Raw genomic sequence first — 18,488 nt, forward strand, 5'->3', positions numbered from 1 at the left:
AATAAGCTAAATGACACTAATCAAGTTTGGAAGACAGATTGGAGTTGATAAGCGATAGTTCATGTGCTTGAACAGAGTAAACATTTGAAGTGGATGTGTGTGTCAGTCCTGGTGCTGCAGAGACAGCATGTGTCCATAGACACAACATATGCACAAGTAACAATCCCAGGAAACATAGTCTGGGCTCTTCACCTACCCCCAGACATGTGGAAACTCCAATTCAGGAGTGCAGCAGAGGTGTAAGATTGGTAGTAAGGCTCTATAGAAAGGACCCCACTATACATTTGAAGCCATTTAAGTAAGAAAGAGCATTTAATTTAAGTAAGAAAGAGGAAAGGATTTTCAGTAGACAAAAACAGAGGAACAGGATATAAACTTGTCCAACAAAATGTTAGCTTTATCATAACCAAGTTTAGCAAAACAAAATGACCTTAGTTTCTCCAGAGAAGGTATTATCAATTTATACTTAGAGTCACAGCCTAAAATCATAAACAAAAAACATTGAGAGACTGAAGATGTAACCCACTGTTACAGTTCTTGCTCTGAGTTCAATTTGTGAAACCCTGAGTATTTGTAAAGTCCTTAGTTTAATTCCTAGTGCCATAGAAAACTGAGGGGATAAAAATGGTACTACTTTGCCATTTTTTTCCTAAATGAAAAGCACAATCCACATGATGAAATTATTGAAGAACTTTTTTCTCTATACACCATATATATATATATATATATATATATATATATATATATATATATATATATATGGTATTTATTTCTTAAGTCTTTGCTAGTAATATGAATAAAACAAAGCATATTTGGGTAAATGAATGAAAACAGAATTGGCTTTTGGTTCTAGCTTGTATAAAAAGGCGCATGGTCAAGACTCACATATTAGTATTGTATCAGAACCTACAGAGAAGCCTAGCCTGGAAGCCTTGTAGCCTAAAATAAGCTCTATGGTTCTTTCTACAGGGCCCACCAGGAAAATTCTTCTGCCTCTTGTCCTTAAGGTGGTCATTTTCTTTGAACCTATAACAACTCTCGATTATTTTGAATGGTTGATGAGCATTAATAAAAGTCCCACCATTACTATAAAGGAAACTAACGATCATCTTTGACTTTTGTCCTGCCAAGTTAGCAGGTTTTCTCATGACCTTGGCCATCAAGTTCTCCTTGAAGACTTGTGAAGCATTCTGATGACTACCCTTTTGGCTTCATACCAGAAATAGCAGGAATCTCCTGAGCACATGATGCTTTCAGATCTCCTTGAGTGAGAGGTGATGTGTTCAAATAAACACTAATTACAGAAGAAAAAAATTCAACTTGCCACTTCAGGTCACCTTCTTTTTCAACTTGTATCATCCATAAATCTTAATAAAAATCTGTGTATGAGTTATATCATCATGTGTTCTCAGTAGATTACACAGGGAAAGAAGATGGTGGTGTTTGCTTTTCCAAGTAAATATCAAATAGAAAATTATGCTTGAGACAGTTTCATCTTTGGGTGAAAGAACTAACTTATCAGCCAGACAATATCCTCCCAAGTCAGCTTGGGTACTGTTCACAAGGCCAGCCTCTGGGTATTGCCAGCTGGCATTCATCTTAAAACAGCATAGCATAACTTTGGTATAAAAGTAGAACTTGACTTAAAAGCAAAGAAAATGCCCAAAGCCAATAATAACTTTAACATCAAAAGAAGTCATGCAAAATGTGGACAAAAATCCTTGTAAAAGGAAGAGAAATTAACAAATTACCTGACAGTGGAGACAAACATTTTTAAGGAGGAAGAGGTTAACAAATCACATTTTAGGTAGAGATAGAGAAGATTTGACTTGTTTATGTGTCTGTCTGTCTGTCTGTTTGTTTCATAAGAGGTATTAATTAAATGATGCAGGAAAGTGTATCAGTAAGAAGCCAAAGAAAAAAAGTTAATAACTGGGCCCATAATAAGCTTCCAATAATAATAACACCACTAGTGTCACTCAGGCTGATAACATCACTCACGTGGACCTACGGAGAGTAAAAGCGGGTGTGCCAAATCAGCCATGAGAGTCCTGGAAGCAGTTAAAAGTTTATAAGGTAAAGCACAAATGAGAACAATGCCTGTTCCAACTGAAAACACTGTAGAGTCTTGCTGCCACTCATTAACCACCAGGGAGCTGGCAGAATCCATCCCTTCAGTGAATTCCAACTTTGTATTCTCTATAGGGAATACATTCTTCTCCATCTCATTTCTCCAAACTATACATCAGGCATTAGGTAATATCTTATCGACACAATTCTTTTTATTCAGAGGAACGTTAGAGTTCTCTGATTCTACTTACTAAATACCAGATGCCAAGGGCCAGTTTAAAAATGAAAGGACTTATCACCTTGTGTAAATGGCAAAATTAATAATGTCTTAGGTTTCTGAGAACTTTACTCCATGTGATGACCACGTGAGGGCGAGCCAGGAGTTTCAATAAAATTGTCTTCCTCCCTATGATGCAGAACACTTACACACATAAACTAAAGGATTATTCTGAAACACATACCCAGATCAACCTAGTTACAATGAATGGAAAGATGGGCTTGTTTTCAGTCTAAAAGGTCAACTTACATGACTTTCTTTAATGACCTCCCTGAATAAAATCAATAAGGTTTTACTATAAAGCAATATCAGAATAAAACTGTAGTATGTAGTGAACTATTCCTTCATGAGTACACAAAACTTGTGAATATATTCAAAGGTGAGGGCTAGCACTGCTTCAGGATAAAAATGGCCTACAGGTAGCCTGGCTTCCTATTTAGATAAAATGTATAGCCATGTAGGCTTAAAAAGGAGGTTATCATAGGATAGATAGAGAAGCAACAGCAGAGTAAAGTCACTGAGCAAAATCAAAGTAAGAGATCTATAAGACCTCAAGGGGAAAAATATTATATGGTTGACAGTCTTCTAAAAAATAGCATGTCATTGAATTTGAACTATTTGACTTTAAATGTATGGGTGCTTCAAGTTGCAAATGAAACCTCTGAATAAGTGATAAACTACTTTCATGCATCCTCTATATGTATGGTTCTCTTGAGGATCCAGATTGGGACAGCTTCCCTTATCCAATTTTGTGTTTTTGCTCCTTTCCTACCCTACTTCTTAGTGCCAATATTTGCTCTTGTCACCAATCAAAGATAATTTCAGATGGATAATATGTGAAGCTGTTTAAGCACTGTCTGTGTTGTTTAAAATGTCCAGCTAAATACTGTAGAACAGCAGTATTGCTCCCTAACACTGTAAAGAAACTTCAGGGAATATGGTAAAAATGACTAGCATACCAAGGATCAGGAAGCTCAGGTGTTTGGAAAGGTTCTAATATTTTATGGCTTGAGTGACAGTGGTCTAAGTTCTAGTGTTTTTGGTGTGGCCTTCTTTCATAAAGATAAATTATTACAGTTTATTCAGCACTTTGGGGGGAACACAACATAGGTCAGAATCTGCAACTGCTTAGAAATTATGGCTCAATAACAACACCAGGGCTTTCAGAATGTCTACCTGCAAAAGCATCACCACAGTCATTTTGAAAACATGAAATGAAAGAGACATCTAAAATCATAAGACTTGAGCCTTTCTAGGCAGTGGTGTCAAGAAAGAAAGCTGCCCTTTCAAAACTCATTCTGGACTATTCTGGAAAAAAAAAAAAGTATGTGAAATAAAGTAACATACACACACTATTAGAAAGTTTAGCCCAAGGAAAATCACCTCAAATAAAGTACTTACAAAAAGGTATGAAGAAAATATTAATTGACTCCTCCTTGTTTTCTATTAACGTGATACATATCACATTGTTTATTATTTATTAGCATTATTAACAGCCTACAATTCACCAGAAACAAGTTAAGTATGAGTTGGATTGGGGATATATATTTTGACAGCCCTATTACTCTCAAGCTATTTTATCATGTTAGCATATATATGTATTCTTATGTATAGATATTCTCTATAACCTTCACATCATTAAAGAAATTTAAATAGCTTAACATTTAACTTCAGTGCTATAATTTTTAAAATTTCTGTCTTCATGAAAAGAAACCATAATGCACACATTGTTGATTTGTTCTGGGATCCTCCTTTTCCTTTGTTAACTGACATAAGCATCATCATGACTAGGCTGTTGTTGAAAGATTCACCTGAAATTCTTCCCCTTAAGAGCCCAGGGCATGTGCCTATGCATTATTAAATATCTTTCAGTGTCTTAAACTCCCTCCATGAATCAGAGCACAGAGAAGTATTTTCACAATTTCTCATAGAATGTGTTGCCTTTGTGCCACACAGGTAAGTTGATGTCATCTGTGTTTAATAATTACCCTTAACCCACGGCTTCTCCCAATACCTGGATATGAAGTAATATCTCACTGGATGGGAGTGTTCATTATGTGATGAGATATGCTTATTCACCACTTGGTAGATCTGATTCCTCATGGAAAAGAGATCTCAAACACAGACCTAAAGAATCTCTTTACTCAGCTCTTTTATCATTGTACCTATTCTACCATTCACATTTCAAAGCTGCCTAAAATTGCTTGTCTCAATAGGGATTTTTGGAAATGCACACAAACTTATAAATGATCATGCTTATAATATATGGACAAGCTATTTGGGTGCCTGTTCTCCTTTGTCTTGTCAACTGGGCTAAGTGTAACTGTATGCATATATACCTGTCACACCCATGTGACTTTTACCTCTGACTTTTCTCCCTTGTTTATGAATGAAATTACTTGAGCATACAATATCAATTACACAATTGTGTTACTTGATATGCACTCTATTGCCACCTTAGATTTCTACCATCATAGTATAGAAGTTTAAAGCACTTAAAGAAATAGTAAGTAATTGACTTAATATTAGCCTTATATGCCATTCCTATTTTCCCCAGATCTTCAGTTAAAATAAGCAAACATGATATTAATTGGGTTAAAAAATAACCATATTATCTTTTGGAAGCAATGTATTTTATAATGTATGCATTAAAAATAAAAAGTAGAATTAAAATGTTTACTATATTGAGTGACCTGATTCATATTTAGGAATTATAAGAGTTTCCCTTTTCAATGCAATCAAGTTTAGCAGGGACAACAGCATATATATTATAAAACATTAGACATAAATATTAAGTGAAACAATGGCAATGAGTGGACTTGCATTGGGAACAAGTCACATTCTTAAATCATCTTTTCACTGAGTCCACAGCAGTTTTAGATGACTAATGAAATCATTCCCATTGTCAGTAAGTAGAAATAGAAAATAATTATTGTAACAATATAATTTCATCTTTAAATGAGATTTTGAGGTCCCCCATTTTCTCTTTTAGGAAACATAACAGTTTATTCATTTATAACACCTAACCTTTTCCCATATTTATAAATACTGGGTACTCAAGATGTGTTTGTTGCTGGTAGTGACATTGGCTCTAAGACAGTCTTGGGATATTTTCTGCTCATAATCAATAGCTAATTTCATAATATTTTTCTTTGTCAATAAGGCCTCTGTTTTCTTATAGCAATGGGAAAGCCCAATTGATTGGTTTGTTATTTTTGATATATGTTGAAGATTTAAAAACAATTCCCAGTTAAACCTAATTTTATAATTTACTACCTTGTATATAGTTTAGCCAGTAAAAATTATCTGGTAGCTGGGAAAATGCCAAAGAATAATCTCATAATGATGATTGAGAGTCTTAGGCCATATGATGCTAGCTTTATTTAACAGCTTTCAATTGGAACCATCTAATTTAAACTTTTCTTTTTCTTGGTGATGATTTCATAGATTTGCCAAGCAACCATTTCAACAGAGTCTTGGAAACATACTTGATTTAAGTAACCATTGGTTGAAAAGAAACAAATGATTATAACAGAAGTACTTTTAATCCAATGATGTTTATGTAACAAAAATTAACAGGATGTACTTCTTGTAATTTTAGGTATTGTCAAACTAAACTATAAGATTCAAATCTAATTTTATTAAGTGTGAAATGTGTTTCATGTTATTGTCATGAGCTTTATTTCATAGAGACTGTTCTTAAAGTCAACTGCATGGCCCTCTATATTAACACTAAACAATCTCAAGTAGTGATAATTTTAAACTGTTACATATGTATAAGAAAAGAGTGCTTGATTAAGAGTAAAAGTTTTCATTTTAATTAGAACAATTGATCTAAAATGCATTATCAGGTAAGTCTGCACTAATAAAATGCATACCTACATATATACCTACTACTTCAAATAAAACCATGTAACATTTCAGATATATCACTTGAAAATTTTCATAAAATCTGTGTTTTTGATTAGGTTAGTACTTCCTGTGGCTGTATCTCCTAGGGTGGTAAATAAAAATGTAAACAGTAGGCAACAAATAATTACTTAGTTTCTAAGTCATTTAGTCACACTAAAGAGAACTGGAGCATCTATGCAGGATACTAGAGCAAGTTAATAAGCTACCCAAACAAAATATCACTGGAATGACTGTTCTGCATCTGATATTTGTGTATTAACCTTTCATCATATCAAAAATCAGGCCACAAGGGTCTACTGTAGCCCAATGGTATTTTTGTTCTGCAAGCTTCACTGATACTTTACTATTCAAAAAGAAAGACAAGAAAATCTTTACAACATACCTGATCATTTATCTGGCATGCAACGAGGTTGTGCTGATCATAACAGCCAGCGAACCTAATGTACTTGAGCCAACTTCCTACATCTGATTGACTGGCATCTATGCAGAATTTCACGTTGCAGAACTCATCTAAGATCTGCAAGAAGGAAGATGAGAACAATAAATTGCCATGTAGGTCCATTCAGGAAGGTGGCTAATTGCTTGAAAACATTTCATTGAAATATATATGCTTCCTTTGATTCTCACAGGGAAAAAATAAAGTCAGACAGCATGCATATTTTAAAAAGGAGACATAATAATGTGTTGGTGGAAATGACAATGTACTGCTTGTTTTAAAAGGAATAACGCATTTGTAACTCATTACAAAATCTGATTTAATTGGTTTCAGTACAAGCTTGTTTCTTTCCCACTCGTGAATGGATGCAATAACCCTACTTGATCCAATGTATTTTTACAAAAGTAATAAATATACAATAGCATCTAGTAACATAACATTTCTAAGCTAAACATTCAATATTTAGTTTTGGATAACTGAGCAGTCAATATTTTATCTTTGGATAGTCTCCTCAAGTAGACATGTATTTTCTTTTGCACTTTAATTTAATTAAAACTTTTAGCCTACATATGATTAAATTCCTTTTTCCTAGTTTGCTTTACCTCATGGAAAAAAAAAAAATCAACCATTCTCTTCGGTGAAGATACAATTTAACTTATAGATGCCTCTGACCAAAATGAAGAAAAATGTAAAAATATTGAATAAATACTAACATACAAAGTATTAGAAGCTATGGTTTCAGGTAACTAACTCATGTCAAGGCATGTTTACACATTGTGTCTAGTAAACAAAAATAATAAAACTGGCTTGTGAGCAAGTACAAGAAAACTTAAGAATGTTGTAATATATTTCCAACATCACATGTGGCTCTGTGTGTTGTTATTTTTAACAGGTTTTGCAGTGACCTGTACAAACATTAATAATACTAAGGACACCTTTGAACCTCAGATTGAAGTGAGGCATTTTTGTTTTTAAGGGTTGCATCCTCAAACCAAGTTATTCTGATTCACAAGTATCAGGAATATTCTCAGCACCAGTGGCAAAATTTGCAGGCTGGTGACCTAATGCTGGAGAACTACAGAGGCTGCTAATGTGATGTCAATGGTTCATGCAAACTTGGAGGAAGTTTCCTATCACAGACTAAACAACTGAGTTTAGAAAGAAAATGAGAGAATTTAAATAAGCTTCAAAAAACACTTCTGTGCTTCTACTTGCATAAAAATTACCCCTCAACTCTGGGATATGTAGACCAAAAGCAATTTTGCATAGAACTCAGGTAATCACCCAATTATAGATTCAAGTCATTAACTCACCATAAACTTCAGGGCTGCAGTCAAGAGCACTCTGAACAAGCCCTTGACCATGGGGCCACTGAAGGGCAGTGTGTTGTCCCAGAGTTTAAAACAGGAAAATGGAAAAAGATAGAGGCGGGAGACAGTCATTACTAATCTCTCTCTCTCTCTCTCTCTCTCTCTCTCTCTCTCTCTCTCTCTCTCATCAGTTTCCTTTCAAGAACACCCCTTCACTTTAACAATACATTTACATACTCTTTTTATCTAGAGAGGCAAATTTTAACAATTTTTTGCTTGCACAATTACAGACTTTAAGATGTTCCTTCAACTTCACAAACTGAAGAACTCAAACAGCAACTTGAGATGTCTCCCTTGTCCAAAAGGTAGAAAGGAATAACACCTATTTTAAAATAATAAATGGAAAGAGGGGTTGTTCAGCTTTGTTTGTTAGCTTGTTTGGATTTATTTATTTATTTATTTATTTATTTATTGTTGGCCATTTGTTGTTTCCTTGACTAGTAAAAATTAGAGAGAGACAGAGAGAGAGAGAGAAGGGGAGAGGGAGGGAGGTCTACTGACACCCCAGAAAAATATTTGCCAAAGGACATAAGGGGAAGTCACCGAAATGTTCCAGTTCATAATTGCAGAAAGACATGGAAAACTTGTTAATTTCAAAGTCAGGAGGCATCCATTCCTTTAGCTTTTCAAGCACTCCCTTTTGCAGAGGTCCGGAGCTCAGGATTACATATAGTGCACATAAAAGTCTAGGTGTAATTTTATTTTGTGTTAACATCCTTGCCATTGCCACTGTCAACAGCAAAGTTTTTTTTTTAAGATTCATTTCCAAAGAATGTCTTTTTTACATAATCTGTTACATGATTATTCAAAGGTTTCACCAACATATAAACTTCCTTACTCAGTATTCTTGTCCCAAGACAAAAGCTTAACTTTATCTAGAACTACCCACCACCACCACAGTGAAATATTCACTTTTGATTTGCTGGGAAAAATTGCATTTGTCTCCCAAATGTCTCGGAAATCTGGAATTTAAAAAAAAAAGTAAGAGAACATCATCTGTCACCCCATCTAATGCAGGCAGGCTCCTGTATTTTTAAAAGCTGTCAAGCTCTAAAGATAGCTTAAAAAATAAATAATTCCTTTCGATGGACTTTAGAGAGAGAAAGGCCCTTTCAAAAAGTCAACAGTGAAAGGGTGGGGGGGGGAGATCCCACCGTCCTAGCCAAAGGGTCCGAAAGTGACTTTTGTCGGAGCAGCCCCGAGCTGCTGGCCAGCAGGGATGTGACTTGGCAACAAGGTGGAACTCTGCCGAAAGCCGCTCCAAAGTCGCGTGGCCGGTGCCAGGAATTCAGCTCTTGGCAACCCCACCTTCTGTGTCCCCGAAACAGACCGACAGACCCAAAGAGGGAGGGGAAGGAGGAGAGGGGTGCTGGGGAACGAGGCTGAGCAAGCGGCGGGGCGAGCCGCCAGAGGCCGGGCGAAGCGCCCGCGCGCCGACCCCGAGCTCCCGAGCGCTCCGCTCCGCTCGGCGGGACGAGCCGGGACGGAGCCCGGAGGAGCCGCCGCGCGCGACGCCCTGCAGCCTGGGCGCACCGGGTGCACGCCGGAGGCGGTCCCGGATGACACACGCGCTCATCCACAAAGCTTTTTTTTTTTTCTTGTTTTTTTTTATTTTAAGTGAGTTCTCTTACCTTACGTTTTCTATGGCCTCAACTCAGCAATTAACAAAAAAAAAAAAAAAAGACGCAATCACAGAAGAATTAAACAAATAAAATGACCAGCAGTCCCTGGCCAGCATTCGTGTAACGAAAAGTCCTTTTAAACGATCCCCAGCGACATTTCCAAATACTTAAAAAATTAAATTAAATTAAGAAAAAAAATTAAGCCCCGCGTGTCGATTTCCAAACGGGTGTCTGATAACTTTGTCCTTGTCTGGGATCTGGTCGCCGGGACCACGCGTTTCGGGTATATTGTCCGCCAATGGTGTGTTTTAAGACCAGAAACGCCGTCCTCCGCCGGGGGCCCCTTCCTAAAGCAGCCCGCAGCCGCCTCTCCGCCGCTCCATCACCTCCCTCTTTTCTCACTTTCTCTCGCTCTTATCAGCCCGAGGTGTAATGAAAGTTATCTGAAACCCACTAAACTTCGTCCACTTCTTCCCAGGGGGGAAGACCCGCGGGAGGAGGAGAGCTGGCGAAGGTGGGGGTCTGGGGGGGCGAGGGCAGCTCGGGGCCCCCTCCGGTCCTCGCCGCGCCGCCGCCGCCGCCGTCTTGGGTCCCAGACCCTCACCCGAGCGTCCCCCCGCGCAGCTCCGAGCTCCGCCGCCGGGTTTCTATTTCATGAACTGTCTCTTTAAAGAGGATCTGCTCGGCCATCCAGAAAGAACCCCGGGCGAGGGAGAAAGGCAGCTATCTCCCGCCGCCCGGAGAGATCGGAAGCCAGACGGGCTCTTCTTTCAGTAAATTTTTAAAGTGACAGCAGCCTCCTCTGGCGGGAGAGGTCACAAAAAGGTCGCCAAGACCCAAGTCCTATAGGGACAGACTGATTATGGATGCACCATCCCCCCCCCAAAACATGTAGATTTCCCCGGATAAACAACCAATGGGGAGATTTCGCCAGGCAGGATTTCTTTTCCCCAGGGGAATCTCCTTGGTTTCGATGTACGGAGAGCACAAGTGTGTGTGTGTGTGTGCGTGCGTGCGTGTGTGTGTGTGTGTGTGTGTGTGTGTGAGAGGGAGAGAGGGGGGGTGGGGGTGGGGCATGGGAGGAGAAGCGTTTGTAGGGGACTTGGGCGGCGGAGGATGACACTGGGATAACCGGCTTCTACCAAATGTAATTAGTTCAGAAAGTCTCAGAGCAGCTTCAGGAGCGAACAGTTGGCACACATTTCCAATTTTCTGCTACGCCTCCTTTAAAAGAAACTTAATTTTAATTGATATTTGTGCTCAAATTAATCCCCTCCATTTTTATAGTGAGGCCAGCAGAAAAGTGTGCTGCATTGTAAACTGTTAATTTTCTGAGAACAAATTTTAAACTATGAAACATTACTTACACATAACCTACCCAAACAGAGTATTGTTTAGGACTGTCTGGTAAGTTTTTGCCACTTTCTTGGATACATTGAATAAAACACCATGTACACACAGAAGTAGAGTTAAGGAATTTTTAAACTTGTAATGTCATGAATACTGCTTTTAATGATGCGTACCATTATGTTTGCTGACTTTATAATATCCGTTTGGACAATTTACATCAATACAATGTAGAAACGACATTGGAAGAAAGAATATGGAGAACGAATGGTAAAATAAAAGAATCTACATGTTTACTTGTAGCCAGACTTGGATGATTTACACCCATCGATTAAATGAAAATAAATGCTTTTCAGCAGAAAACTCCATTCATTAAAGCAAATCAACAAAATCCAACTTCTTCCAAACTCAACAATGGAAAGTTAGGCAAAGTGCCCCAGTCCGGGGCGCTTGCAGACCAGACGTGGAGCCCGCAAGAGGGGCCCAGAGTGTCCTGAGGTTAAACTTTATCTGCAGAAGGATAAACAAGTGACACCACTTGGTGGTTTTCTCTGAGTGCAAGTAACTGTGAAAATCTAGTACATCTATCTTCACCCCCCAAAATGCTGATTGAAAAACAAAAATAGCAACAAAAGGGAGGGATGTGGGAGAGAGAAAAATGACCAGAGGTGGTGACTAATTCGTTTCGGTGGTCTGTTATCTGTGACATTGAACTGTTATTTCAGATAATGGCCATTGTTTGAAGGAAAATCGCGCAGCAGTGGTAGGCAAGACAGGAAAAATCCTTTGTAAATAACGTAAAGCCCGGTCAAGATATTCCCATAGAGTTCTGCGCTTGAGAACATTTAAGAGTCCTAGCTTTGCAGCATTGATTTCCTGCCCTTCCTCAACTTGCCCATTGTCGGAGCCTTTTTTTTTTCTTTCTTTTTTTTTTCTTTTCTTTTTTTTTTTTTTTTTTTAGCCATAAATTGGACCAGCTCGAGCTATGAGCTGTTCTATTTTCTTCCTGTCAGGATGAGAGATTTGTTTTATGATGCATTGTGTATTAAATACAAGTAATCTGGGGAAACGATCGCTTCAGACACTGGGGCTTGATCAGAGGGTCTGAGAGAGATTGCACACCCCAAACCCTCCAGGACCCCCACCCCACCCAGCGCTGGCCCTGCAGCCTCCACAGGCTGGTGCTTCCCAGAGCTGCTTTGAAAAGAAAGAAAGAAGGGTGGAGAGACAAAGGTCGTGGGGGAATCAGTGGCGCGTTTTGGCTAAATTTGGATCCTGGAAAAAGGGCCTCAGAGTTTTGTTTTGTTTTGTTTTTTGAGTTTTTTAAAATATTTATATAGATATGCACATTGGGCTTTGGTGTGGGTGGCGGGGTGATTGGCCAAGGCTGCATCATTGCAGGTACGGAGAAAGGTCGGTAGGTGGCGCTGTGTCCCGAAATAAAGCGCGGCGCCCACAGCTCCAGCCTCTGGTGCCCACAGCCCAGTCTCGCCTCCCTTACAGCGCCCGGCAGTACCCAGCTTCTAGTCCACCGGCACCACCCGCGCGCGTGTCTACCTACCTCTGATATCCTTTACTCCAAATACAGTCAAAAGCCTAACACATGCTTCCTCAGACTTTCAAGCTCTACCTAGAGACATAGAGGCTCTATTATAGCATCATCATTATTATTTATTAGTATTCCTTTACTAATACTATTGTTACCATCATTATCAGTCTTTCACTGAATAAACTAGGAAAAAGACTGAAAGAGACCATCCTAAAGAATCTGGGCAAAGAGAAACAACAAGTTAACGACCATCTCCCTCCGGTCTTTCTCTCTCTCTGCCTCCTTCCTTCTATCTATCCCTCTCCCTCTTATCTCTTCCTGTCCTTTTCCTCTTTTCTCCTTCCTCCCTTTCCCTTTTCTACCACTCACTTCTCCCTCCCTTCCCCCTCCCTCCCTTGGTTATGTGATAACTTCGTGTAAAAACAGAATCATTAAAATACCCGGCTCTGATCACACCTGGACATTTAAAGAAAGAGTCCCAACCCCACAGTGAGGAGAGGGTCTATCCTCCCCAGCCTCTTCAAGTGACCTTTAAGAGGAGAACTGCCCAGCTTCCCCGCCCACCACAAGGGAAGCAGACCAGGCTAACAGAGAAGACAAAGTTTTGCAAAGAGAGAGTGATACTCCATCACCCCACCTCTACCCCCCTCCCCCCACTCCTGGCCACCTCTGCTAGCCTGTCTTCCATCAGGAGGTTTCTAAGACAATAAGTAAATATAAGGAGCCAAATGCTGCCAACAACTCCCTTTATTCCTTAGGATTTCTACAGAAATCTGTTTACAGTAGTTCCCAGTTACACATCAGGTCACTGCAAAGGCTGCTGCCCTCTCAGCAGTAACAGGCAACACGCATGTTCTGCAGGGTTCAGCACTGCCCTTGAAATGGGCTATTAAAAATAATAGCTTTACTATAATCGCAAACCAGACTTAATTTGCAAGCATGTATCAGGACAGAGGATCTAAATATTATGGAAAGAGAATAGGAAAAAAAAAAACAGAAAGTGAAAAAAAATAGATATTTCTCAGAAATGTTTAAGAAAGAATCTCATTTCAAAAATATTTTAAGCCGGGCGTGGTGGCGCACGCCTTTAATCCCAGCACTCGGGAGGCAGAGGTAGGAGGATCGCCGTGAGTTCAAGGCCACCCTGAGACTCCATAGTGAATTCCAGGTCAGCCTGGGCTAGAGTGAGACCCTACCACAAAAAAAAAAAAAAAAAAAATTAAAAAAAAATATTTTAGAAGGAAAATAAATAACAAAACAAAAGAAAAAATGGAAGGACTTATACTTCTTTATCCCTATTAATTGTTTCTGAAAAAAAAAATGCATGGGAAGATCTGAGATTTTGAGTGGATAGATTTTCTGGGAGTAGCAAAGATCCCCCATGGGCTGATGGCAGGGCTGGGGTGGGAGAGGTTAATATGTTTTCTTCCTGGATGGAAAAGGGCATAAACCCTCCTCAGGCCCTTTCCTTTCTCCCCAGGCTGTGGGGACTGCAGGATCTTTAAAATGCCCAAAGATTCCCAATAAGGCCACTGCCTCCGCCTTCATTGTATAACTGTTTATTTAAAATAAGTCAATATATGAGCTAAAGCAGTAAGAAGTTAGTACTATAGCATTCAAGTGATTCCCGCAGGACTGTAAACTGATGCCTCTTTTAAGCCTTAAACTTCATGGTCGTCCCAGAAGTAAAAGTTCTGCTAATGGAGACCCTATGGGCTTGGTACATTCCAGCACATCATTAAAGGAAAGAAAAGCAGTCCGGCAAAAGCCAGATGAAATGACTGCACTGTCCACTTTTAATGGGCTTCCTGTGGACAAACAGCACTGTAACACTCTGCAGAGGACAATCTTTAAAAACAAGACAACTTGCTGGCAGTTTTCAATACCATAAAGTTAATAAACTATGTTCCCGCTCACCCTGACATTATGTTTTGAGTTTATAGAGGAAGGCACTTTATAACCTCAGCCTGAGGAGAGTTCCCTTAAGTCTCCAGCTTTGGGTTGCTTGAGGTAGCTAAACACTAACTGAACTCCAAGGCTGACATTTTTCTCTTAACGCTGGTGGGATTTTTTTTTTTTTTGTCTCTTTTCAAGAATGTACAAGTGCCTTTGCACAATTCTCAAGTGTAGTTTCATTCACCAAGTCCTGTGAAGCCCTGTTTTGTACAGTTCTTGTCAAGAAGCATGAAATAATCTGAGAAATTGACATTTTCCTGAACAATAACTGTTTGCTAATTAAATTAGCTTCTTGTATAGATATTGATGTGTGTTTAAAAAGAAAATCAATGTTTCCTTTGCCATGTAAGAAAAGGATGTGGTCAAACCTTACCTACCCCAAGTGAGACACAGATCAGAAAAATGTGTGTATGCGATTAGGAGTTAGGAGACTTCCTACTGTTTCCTATATAAATATCTCTTCCAATTTGTCTCCCCACTTCTACGCCTCCAAATTCTCCACCACCCACAATTTCTTCTAACTCTTTTAACTTACTGACAAAGACCTGAATGAAATACAATACCAAGGCAGAAAAACTAGATCAGATAGCCATGCTATCAAAGGTAACATTCCATTTAATTTTAATTATTTATATTTTCCAATCAAGGAAGTGTTTCACAAGCTTAAACTTGAAGTTGGGTCTTACAGTGCTGGGCAGGCAGAATGTATGACTGTCCAGCAAACACACGAGGCTGAGAAGACAAAGGCTCTAAGTGTCCGGAGCACCCCAGTGCCACCGTTCTGGAGAGAGATATGGGGTCATTCATGACAAACTCTGCTTTTCTTTCTCCCAGTTAAAGGATTTTTCCTCTTAAATCTATGGAGGGGGTGCTGTTAACAAAAAAAAAAAAAAAAAGAGAGAGGAAATTAAAGGTAAAAAAATGTAAATAAAAAATTTCCCTTGGCCTGGAAATAGGCCCAAATGAAAGCATGTTAATGTCCACCTCAGTAATTCGGTTCTCCAGGAGAAGACAGAAGCCCTGCTGCTGTGCCCTGCACTTCATAAATCACACCTTTATGTGGACAAGGTCAGGGCACCTAACAGCTCAGACATGGGCCTTTGCAGTGGCTGGAGGACTCAGGCATGTTTACTCTCCTGCTCTGCTCTCCGAGGAGCCGTCCAGCACGCTTCTAATTACTTCTGATTATTTTCATTTGCTGGGGTCAGTCTGGCTTGCCAGGCCTGCTGGAGGGTTGATTTCCTACAAATATTGATGTCTTTGTAGGACGGCACTGCGAGTGTTTGGAATTATCACCCCCAGTATTATCCCTACGACATGGAATCCTTCCTTTACAGATACTGTGATGCCAAAGTGTCCCCGTGAAGCATTACCTACTTCCCTTCCCATTAATCCACTACACAGGAAGAATCCTGTGTGATCTGTTTTCAAAAAAAATCAGATTTTTAACACAAGTAGGTTACAGCGAATCTGGCCAAAATGGAAGCAATGTTTTTCTGCTTCGATTTTTACATATATTTAATAATGACTAGCAGCTCTTTGGAAACTAAGATGAAATACTTTACTGAAACAACAGTTCAAGTGAATAAATTACTATACTCAAAGATTTATTTCCCAAACTCCAACTAAGGCTGCCATATTTAAAATATTTTTTGTTAGATTATTCTGATGGATTTCCATCCTGAGCTATTACACTGAGTGGCTAAAGTATAGCAACAACAAAAAATTTATAACGATTTTAGATGAAAGCATTATGATCAAGAAACACCTTAATAAAGTATAGTAAACTCTTAGTAGAGAGGGAAAATGGCAAAATACTATTATTTCTCTCTTCATCATGCTCTAATGTAGACGTGTTTGATGCTCTGAGGTGCATGAGCTGAATATTACATTCAGGGGAACAAGTGATGAGCCAATACTTACAAAAACTAAGGAAAAACACAAAACAACACAAAGCAGCACAACAGTGAACTTGTTTAAGAAACTGATTTATTTTTATATCACTGAAGAAAAACTTTACTATCCTCTATTAACTTTATAGAAAATAAATTAAATTATGCTTACCATCCATCTGGTAATTTGGTAATTATGATGACTAAAACTTTCATTCTGTCTAACTTTAGGTCAGAATGAAGTTAGTAAACTTTTTGGAACTAACCTCAATTCTGTAAGGATTTGATTTTTCATTATTTTATTCCCTTTAATTAATTCGGCTTTTCAAGACAGTGCTTAGCACAGTATGCAGTAACTCCAGGGTCAGCTTCTTCCCTGGGGCTTTAGAAATTCCACTCAAAAGTGCTTTAAGACCTGTAATCTTGTGAGGAAAGCGAGTTGGAAGGACCTGCCTCTCCTGTCTGCACTCCTCCCTGGGTACCTTTGGGTAAGTCACTTAACCTTTGAGTTGGTTTCCATGAAAATTTCATAATATCAGTATAATGTGAGTGCTGGGAAAATAAATTGGGTAATGTGAGTGTGAATTGCTCTAAGTTCATGGGAACAGGTCAAAATATAAATTTCACAGTGTGTTTGTGTAACAGGCTCAAGTAAACTTACATATATGCACAATGAGGGGGAAAGTTTGGCCTATAGATTGGCGATGGTGTAGTGTAAGTAAATTTTTTATTCTCCTCCTTTCATTCCAATGTCAGTTTCCCTAATCCTTACCCTGACCTTGGAAGAGAAGAATTTAAAGAAAAATATTTTTTTCTCTCATGCTGTGCTAACTCGGAAGATGTCTGTCTATGTCTGGCTTACAAATGAGCTCCTTCTGTCCCACCTACTGTGTTCTCTGCCAATCAACACTAGGGAGTGTTCTCAGATGAGTAGAGCCCTCACAGAACTCTAAAGTAGGGTGTATACCACCCCCTCTACACACACACTCACTCACTCACATGCACTGACTTCAGGTCGACATTTGTTACCATGATCAGACAATGCACTCACAAAGTACAGTATTCTCTGGGGGACTTGAAGTGTCATGAGGGTGAGAATTGGTTCTAACTTGCCCCTTATGGCCCAGGTCTAGGATTAAACAAGCACGGAACAGATGTTTGTTGTAAAATGTGTTCCAGGTGCTTCCTTGGTTTTCATTCTCATCTACTTTGAATGCCTACCTGGATGTCTGGTGCCCCTAGTCTGAATTATTTCGATGGTCTCTCAGCAGGCCTTCTCCACTCTCTCTTGATTAGTTTCCACTTCCCACCATTAATCTTCCCAACAATCACCTGTTATTCCACCCTGAAAATTGTGCAGTGCTTTATAGATTAAACTCATCACATTTTTTGAGGCTCAGATGAGACAATGTATATAAGTTATAGAATCATGCATGGAAAATAGCAAAAGGTCAATACAAAATAACTGTTATTGTTGATATCACCAACATGATTATTATCATTAGTGTTGCTCAGCCTATAATTCACTTTACCTTGCCCATTACAGATCAAAGTTTATCTGTCTTTCAAAGCCACCTTTTTATTTTTATTTCATTTACAACTACTGATTTCTTAGGAACCAGGTTTGATCTTTTCCTCCTTGACCACAAATAATCTGTTTCTCCTCTAGTTTATAGCCAGCCCTGCCTTACCTTATACATATCACTTAATGGAGTTGTCCTCCCTGAAGAGCCAAAATGTGGACCTGAAGAAATGGCTTAATGGGTAAAAATGTCTTGTCATGAAATCATGAGGGCCCAAGTTTGGATCCTAAGCACTTACATAAATGCTGGTTGTAGTGAAGAGAACTTGTGAAGTCAGCACTGGCAAGATAAGGACAAGGGATCCTTGGGTTTACTTGCTAGCTGTCTGGCTGAATTCATGGTTTAGTGAGAGAAGCCTTGTCTTGATAAATAAGATATAGAGCTGTGGAGATGGCTAAACTGTTAAAGGTGCTTGCTTGCAAAGCATGCCACATCAGGGTTAGATTCCTTAAGTACTCATGTAAAGCCAGACAC

General features: G+C 39.0%; 1 protein-coding gene across 11 annotated transcripts in view; it reads right to left on the reverse strand.

Moving 5' to 3' along the window:
* The window catches only part of Mecom (MDS1 and EVI1 complex locus), an 806,791-nt gene that overhangs the window by 54,530 nt on the left and 733,773 nt on the right, over positions 1 to 18,488 (reverse strand). For 9 of the 11 annotated variants that reach the window (XM_045161392.1, XM_045161395.1, XM_045161388.1 and 6 more), the window contains exon 3: positions 6,642 to 6,776. In XM_045161392.1, coding sequence (XP_045017327.1) covers positions 6,642 to 6,776 — 135 coding nt within the window. Of the gene's footprint in view, positions 1 to 6,641; positions 6,777 to 8,008; positions 8,028 to 9,696; positions 10,499 to 18,488 lie in introns of those variants that run through there. The other 2 variants (XM_045161393.1, XM_045161390.1) reach the window with 2 other exon arrangements.

Source organism: Jaculus jaculus, chromosome 11, assembly GCF_020740685.1.
Source record: "Jaculus jaculus isolate mJacJac1 chromosome 11, mJacJac1.mat.Y.cur, whole genome shotgun sequence".
Taxonomy (NCBI): Eukaryota; Metazoa; Chordata; class Mammalia; order Rodentia; family Dipodidae; genus Jaculus; species Jaculus jaculus.